General features: G+C 46.2%; 1 protein-coding gene across 3 annotated transcripts in view; it reads left to right on the top strand.

Moving 5' to 3' along the window:
- The first annotated feature begins 5,413 nt into the window (after positions 1-5,413).
- The window catches only part of LOC120999691 (zinc finger protein OZF-like), an 88,250-nt gene continuing 85,630 nt past the window's right edge, over positions 5,414-8,033 (top strand). The window contains exons 1-3 of one of the 3 annotated variants that reach the window (XM_040430713.1): positions 5,414-5,437; positions 6,037-6,160; positions 6,267-6,364. In XM_040430713.1, the coding sequence (XP_040286647.1) occupies positions 6,076-6,160; positions 6,267-6,364 (183 nt within the window). In that variant the 5' untranslated portion in view covers positions 5,414-5,437; positions 6,037-6,075. Of the gene's footprint in view, positions 5,438-5,947; positions 5,954-6,036; positions 6,161-6,266; positions 6,365-8,033 lie in introns of those variants that run through there. The other 2 variants (XM_040430714.1, XM_040430712.1) reach the window with 2 other exon arrangements.

The following is an 8,033-nucleotide window of genomic DNA, read 5'->3' as shown; positions in this document are numbered from 1 at the left end:
GCAGCACTAGAATATGGGCAATCTTTCCTCACTCTGGGAGCAAAGGTTTTCATTCACTGACAGGCAAGCAGAGGTGTTGAGAATAAAGAGTAAAGCCCCTGAAGTATTATATTTATATGCCCCCCCCATAGGGACCCACACCCGTGGTGGCTGGAGGACTCCGGTCCGGCCACCACCAAGCCGGCTGCCCCATAGAAGTGAATAGGAGCGCACCTTGCATGACCGGCCATCGCTCCCATTCACTTTTATGGGCTCGACGGAAATAGCTGAGCCAGCGCTCGGCCCCATAGAAAATTAATGGAGGGCGGCTGTGGGACCCACACCTATAAGACAATGGGGGCACATTCTAGCAATATGCCCCCATTATCTGTCATGAGACAACCCCTTTAAGTGATTGGCCTTTTTTAAGGATTGCAGTGGGGATAGTTTATTTTAACCCATTCTGTGTCACATAGGGAAGAATACTGGTCTGAAACCCCGTTAAAAAATTTAACTCCTTAAAGGGTTTGTATACACTAATTTCTGAGACTGGCAGGACCTTTGTAGGTGATCATACTTACCTGATCCCCAGTGCTGGGTCCCGACTCGTTTGCTCCATAGCCACCGTTGCTTGTCTCGAGTCCCTTCATGAAAACCTCCTGTTTGACGCCATTACAGCCAATAACTGGTCACTGCTTCCCTTGCATTATGTTAAATGGTCATGTGATACAAGGGGAGCAGATCTCCACTGTGGCCAGTGATTGGCTGCAGCGGCATCAAGATAAAAGTTTTCATGGAGAAACCCAAGACAAGCAGCGGAAGCCGGGAAGCGAACGAGCCAAAGCCCAGCACCTAGGGATGAAGGAAGCATGATCAGCAACGTGAGTCTGCATGTCTGAGAGGTCATGGAAATGAGTGCACAACCCCTTGTATGTGTGGGCTGCAGCCTAGGAAACCTCATGCTCCGAAGCATCCCAGTTGTTGGAACACTACAGTATACATGGGGGTGAGAGTAGGTGGTGGTTTTACTGGAGGAACAGTGAGGGGGTGTAATGAAGGATGGTGAGCCTCCAGATTGGTGGGGTTAGAAGAACAAATCAAAAGGAGAGACAAATGGGAAACTGCACAAGGTAAGACATGTCTTTTAAAAAAATTATACAGTAATTATATCGATTTTAAATTTGGTGACTAAAAATGTGTAATTTGGCTCCCAAATTTTTCAGGTTAGGAGCCGATATTTTTTTTAGTCTGGAGCCCTGATTCGGTGTGACCCTTGTGCCTGACGTTCTGTGCAAAGACGCTCTAGTTGTGGTTCACATGAGGTGACTTTCAGTTGGGCACAGGCTTCAGAATGGTCATTAGTAAGTCTGTTTCGTGAGGGGCAGAGGATAGCATTCATACGGAGAAGATCTGCTCACATAAATATGTTGACCCGAAGACTGACAGCATTGCAAATGCAATTTTCTTAAAACAGTCAGATTTGTGTGGAATTGATTTCCAACACATGAAAAGGGACTGTGCATTCTCTCCGGATGTTTCAAGTGATGTCCGCAGCTCACAGAACTTAATTGTCCACAAAGATGAGCTCTGGAAGTCAATCAGTTGCATTTCCAAATCATCGATGCCCATCCATCCAAAAATGGACAGGTCTATGTCTGTCACATTAAACTTGTCTACAGATATGAGAAAAGAAAACATTGGCCCATATCTCTGAAAATCTTGGAATCTCCTGGAAAATTCGGACTCGAGCTCTTTTATGTACATGGAAATGTTAGCTATGTTGACTGAATGATGAGAGGAAAGCTCTCAAGTGTTTGAAGTAGTGAAATGTCCCCTTTTCTGTATCCTCCACATAAACTTTAATTTTGGACGTTAATGCCTTCCAAATTTCAAACAGCCCCATGACAGTCTGTCCAGCTCCCTGCATGCAGACATTGAGTTCATTTAAGAGTGATGTAATATCAGCCAGAAACTCTCAAGCCATGTGAAATCCTCCAGCTCTGGGTAATGCTGCTTCTTCTCACCAAGAAAGGCTCTAAGTGCATCAATGCAGGTCACAAAACTCTCCAGCACTTTTCCACTACCGAGCCACCTGACATTGGGATGAAACGGGACGCCTTTCTATGCACGTTCCATTTCTTCAGGCAGCGCTGGATATTGCCTATGGGTCAAGGCAGAGCGAGCTCGCAGAAAATTCACCATTTTCACAATTGTTGTCATCACAGTATTAAGATCAGAATTTGACATCTTTGCCCAGAGATTCTCCTGATGTATAATGCAGTGGAATGTAAGAACAGGGTGCCCAATTTTGTCCTCAATTAATCTGGAAGATCCTTTTTGTTTTCCCACCATTGCGGGGGCGCCATCAGTGGTGATTGCAGAGATTTTTCCAACATCAACTGAAATGCTTTCAAAATGTTCAGCAAAGGTTTTGGCCAAGTCATCACCTTTTGTGGTGCCATAGATTGGGTTCAAACAGCACAGCTCCTCTTGTACTCGGCAGAATCACAGAATCTGGCCACAATTGCCAAACAAGGCAAATCATTGATGTCCACGCTTTCATCCAGAGCAACACTAAACACAGTGCAGTCCTTCAAACCAGTCACTTGCTGCTCCCTAATGTTATTTGCCATATCAGTGATCCGGGGCTCAACAGTTCTTGCTGAATTGGGCCGGTCTTCAGCCCTAGACATGATGGTGTTCTTGTTCGGTAAACCATCAAACTAATCACCAGCTGCACAAAATGCTTCTTTATGTATTCTCCATCGGTGAAGGGCTTTCCATGCTTAGCAATGCACTGAGCTATCCTGTAACTTGCTGTAACGTGTTGCATAGAGTTCACCATGACGTCAATTCTGGAGAACACTTGTCTGTTTATTGTTGAGTTTTGATGTTTTGTCTCAAAATGGCGGCGCGCACTTGAGGTGCGACAAACGACACTTTCACAGCACAAAACGCACACTGCCCTGCCTTTTTGTTGAATAAATGCGTACAAAGATGTCCGTTCTTTATGTAATGAAGGAATGTCCACTTTAGTGCGGTTAGCTGCCATATTACAGATAAGAATTCCCTAAGAAACCGATAAGTAACAAAAAAAAGGGGCAAACATAAATATCAAGGCCTGTACTGACAGTGGAGGAGCAGCACTCCTATGCTGATTACTTACCTTTTCTGTAGTGTAGCAGTCAGACAAGGAGCAGATGAGGAGCACTGGAGGAGCCTTGGAGATAAGCCTTGTGGGCACTCCCTGGTCAATCGCCAATCTAATGCCAAGAAAGGGCAAGAGAAAAGCAAGAGTAAAGCATTTACTACCCGCACATGACTTATTTTCTGCGTGCACACTCTGCAGATTTTGTTGCAGAAAAGCCGCAGCGCAGGCGCATTGTCATTCTTTGCAGTAAAAAGGGTGAAATCTGCAGCATGAAGTGATATTCTGCAGATTTCATCACCACCTATCATACACTTACTGACAGTGGGGAGGCAAAGCTGCCCTCATGGAGTAATTGTAACTGAGGGCTGCCCTCCTCACAACTGTCAGTAAGGGCATGGTTGGTGGGGGCCTGGATACTGGGGCCCCGATACTGGTGACGCCCCCCCCCCCTGCATAGTAATAATAATAATACACTGTTTCCCCCCCAATAATAATACACTCTTCACCCCCCCCAGTAATAATAATACACTGTTTCCCCCCCAATAATAATACACTCTTCACCCCCACCACTGCACAGTAATAATAATACACTATTCACCCCCCCCACTGCACAGTAATAATAATAATACACCCCCCCCAGTAATATCAATCAGAGCTCATCCCACATTAACAAATAACGGCCATAACTCGCCCCCCTCCACAGAAAAATCACTTGCAGAAGTTTTCTCGCCATCAATCCCCCCCTTCCCCAGCAATAATACGCAGCCTCTCCGTCCTCGCCCCAAGCTCACCAGCCTCCTTTACGTCTTAGTGACAGTCCCAGATAAATGTGGCTGATAACACTGCCACCCTGTAATGGAGCCTGTCTTCACTCCGTCGTGGCGGGAAGCGTGAGGGGCGGGGCTACGAGACGCGCCTGACGTTCAGCTATGCAAGCCAGCCAGACCGCGAGGTAACAAACTGACCTACTCCGCTGGCTGCGAGGCGGGGACCGGTAGGGGCGGGACAAGCTCTGCCGCCACATTTATTTAACTATTCATATACAGTGCGGTAGCGGCAGGGAGACTCGCTCTGCCTGCGTCTATCTAATATCGCTCTGCGTGCTCATGACTATCCAGAGCGGCCCGGCGTGCCATTGAATTCCTGTCAGCGTGCCATGTTTGCCGACTCCTGGACTAGACAATGATCTCCTTCCTGATTGGCTGTCAGACTGACTGAGAGGCATTGTGGGTAATGGTCATGTGATTCTCCATCTTCATCTCTGCCCTGTTTCCCTCACTACTGTAGTACATTTGAAATGTAAAATGGTGAGCGCCGTTTTGTACAGTTCATCCGTATCAAATCACCAAAGTTTCAGATATTTTTTTAAGTACAATTTTTATGGAATTTGTAAAGAATCTGATTCCTTTTAGAATTTTTTTGCCTATCTGTAGCCACCTCCATAGTACACGATCGGTAATACTATTCTTCATTTGTAAGACACTTTCCTTTATGTAAGATGTTCATCCAGATGTGACTTTGCTCTCAATCCTCCGTGTTTCCCTCAGTTTCCTTAGGTACAGGACTCTCTTCTTTTTGAAGCTGATGGTCCTTTCCATCAATGACCGACCAAGGATGGAGAAGGACAGAAATCTCATGGCTGCGAGGATATTAGACCTCACCCTAGAGATCATCTCCTTGATAACTGGAGAGGTGAGAGTCTCACGTGACATCACTCTTAGGGCCCTTGCACACGGCTGTATGCCCTCCGAGAGATGTAGTCCGTGAGCTGGCCATATGACCTGGAGCAGCATTGATTGTGCACATGGGAGCGCACAGCATCATAGATTACAATTATGCTGTGCACGTCACGTCGCCTGTGGTACTATTGTCCTGCACTCATATGATCTTATGAGTGCAGGACAATAGTCCCGCGAGCAGCCCGACGTGCACAGCATCGTTGTAATCTATGATGCTGTGCGCTCCCATGAGCATGATCAATGCAGCTCCAGGTTATATGGCCCGCTCACGGACTGCATGTCTCGGAGGGCATACTGTCGTGTGCAAGGGCCCTTATCTCTAGTAATAAACCAGGGAAATGTCTGGAAAGGTGAAGGATTCTTAGAATCTCTGTAGTGATCGGCGTCTCCCCATACACAGGATTACAAGGTAGTGAAGAAGTCGTCTGGTGAGTGTGTGACACCCTGTGTGTCAGGAGGATGGAGCAGGACCCAGAGCCCCATCACCGAGCCTCCACCTCATTCCCTGATACATGAGCAGAAGATCCTAGAACTTACCACCAGGATCACTGAGCTGCTGAGCGGAGAGGTGAGCGCTGCTGGGAATGCTGGGACATCATACAATAACGCCAAGGGAGGGGTCTGGTAATGACTGTGTCCTTGTGTTGTCAGGTTCCTATAAGGTGTCAGGATGTCGCTGTCTATTTCTCCATGGAGGAGTGGGAGTATTTAGAAGACCACAAGGACCTGTACAAGGACAGAGACCTCATGGCTGCGAGGATATTAGACCTCACCCTGGAGATCATCTCCTTGATAACTGGAGAGGTGAGAGTCTCACATGACATCACTCTTATCTCTAGTAATAAAACAGGGAAATGACTGGAAAGGTGAAGGATTCTTAGAATCTCTGTAGTGATCGGCGTCTCCCCATACACAGGATTACACAGTAGTGAAGAAGTCGTCTGGTGAGTGTGTGACACCCCGTGTGTCAGGAGGATGGAGCAGGACCAAGAGCCCCATCACCGAGCCTCCACCTCATTCCCTGATACACGAGCAGAAGATCCTAGAACTTACCACCAGGATCACTGAGCTGCTGAGCGGAGAGGTGAGCGCTGCTGGGAATGCTGGCACATTATACAATAACGCCAAGGGAGGGGTCTGGTAATGACTGTGTCCTTGTGTTGTCAGGTTCCTATAAGGTGTCAGGATGTCACTGTCTATTTCTCCATGGAGGAGTGGGAGTATTTAGAAGAACACAAGGATCTGTACAAGGACGTCATGATGGAAAATCACCAGTCCCTCACATCACCGGGTAAGGGGAGACCTTCCATGACTGTAGAGGAGAGAACAGTTCTGAGGGTTAGATTCCCCCATCACATATAGACAATGTATTCAGTCACTGTGTGTATTTCCTACAGATGGATCCAGTCAGAGAAATCCACCAGAGAGATGTCCCAGTCCTCTGTATTCCCAGGACTGTCCAGAGGAGAAACCCAATATCCCACTGGATCATCAGGTAGGTGAAGCTGAGGTTTCTGCAAATCCCCTATGGACTGATGTATTGAGTAACCTCCCCCAGCAGCAGTGGAGCACACTGTCCGCTCTTCTTCTTATTATTATTGGCCACACATGATTTCTGGATTCATAAAAGATTGTAATAAGGTTTGGATATCCACTTGGCAATTGAGAGTCAAGGTAGATAAAGGAAAGTTTTGCTGTAGAGATGTAAATCATAAAATAACAGCACAATCATAGACTAAAAGCATCTAAGGAAGTATACCGACATGAATTAAAAGTAATTTATGAAGTCTTTAAATCAGGTTTTTTTGTATATAATTTTTACCAAAAAATGCCTCTTGCTTAAAAATCGGGCAACTTTTTAATATTCTTATTGCTATCGCCACTTTTCAAAATAGAGGTGAGTCCACCAGGGTCGGACACATTACAATAATTTATGCCATAAAACTGCAATCTACCCCAACTACTGGCATTTTAGTTTCTGGTGCATGGACGGCATAGATGTGACCAATATTTAGGAGGCCTGACTTTAGTAAATGACCCCATTGACTTACTAGTTAGTTACATAATCTTGATGCTTTTGCAAAATATTAGTGCAGGCTATTCAAGATTTGGGTCACCATAAAGGATAAAAGCATAAAGGGATTGGGTCATGAAAAATATTCTAGATTTTTAGAACCAGCACGTGGATTTTAATAATTTTGTAATTGCATGTAATTAATAATGTGGTATCGTCAGTAAGTTCTTCAATACAAGCTATCTGTATAGCGCCACCTGCTGTTTGTTCTTTTCCTTATTTCTTCGTTCACCTCATTGAGGTGGTCACATGTGCTCAGTTTAGATTTTCAACTGCCACCAGACATACAAGGGGATGCTGAGAAGTTCCTGGCTTTGCCCCCTTCCAGTTGGAATTGAAAAATGAATTTGGTACCTTGTGAAAGCTTGATATCTTGTTATGTAACTGTGCAAATATCTTGATGATGATGAAGCCAATCGCACTTGGGAGCCGGGTGAAGAAGGGGCTTCATCATCATCGGGAAAGTGGTGGAGAGTCCCAAGCCGTCCTTTTATTTGCCAAAAAGGCAGTACCAGCCCTGCACACACATGTAGAACAGAAGGTGGACCAGTCCTTGAGCCTGTCGGTGTCTGCCAAAGTGCACGGCAGCGCCGACGTGTAGAGCTGTAACTACAAAATCGAATCCTGGCTTTCTCCACGACAACTCAAAATCGTAACCATGGTAACCGACAACAGGAAGAACATGGTGTCAGCGCTGTGTCAAGGAAGGCTGAGCCATGCGCCCTGCATCGCACACATGTTCAATCTGGTTGTCAAGTGGTTCCTGAAGTCTTACACCCATCTGCAAGACATCCGAAAAATGGCCAGGAAACTTTGCATGCACTTCAGCCACTCGTACTCTGCAAAGCACACCATCCTTGAGTTGCAGCGGCAGAACGGCATCCCCCAACATTGGATGATATGCGACGTTTCCACCTGTTGGACCGACTATACGAACAGAGAAAGGCTATCAACGACTTCTTTATGATCCAAGCGGACGGAAGTACTTTCCTGTGTAACTTCGATGTCAGCCAATGGCAGCTCATGCGTGACACCTGCCGTTTGCTCAGGCCCTTTGAGGAGGCCACATTATTTGTGAGTCGCCAGGACT

The sequence above is a fragment of the Bufo bufo genome, chromosome 4, assembly GCF_905171765.1.
Source record: "Bufo bufo chromosome 4, aBufBuf1.1, whole genome shotgun sequence".
In the NCBI taxonomy this organism is placed as follows: domain Eukaryota; kingdom Metazoa; phylum Chordata; class Amphibia; order Anura; family Bufonidae; genus Bufo; species Bufo bufo.
The sequence above is the reverse complement of the archived record's forward strand: the minus strand, read 5'-3'. Positions and strand labels throughout refer to the sequence as shown.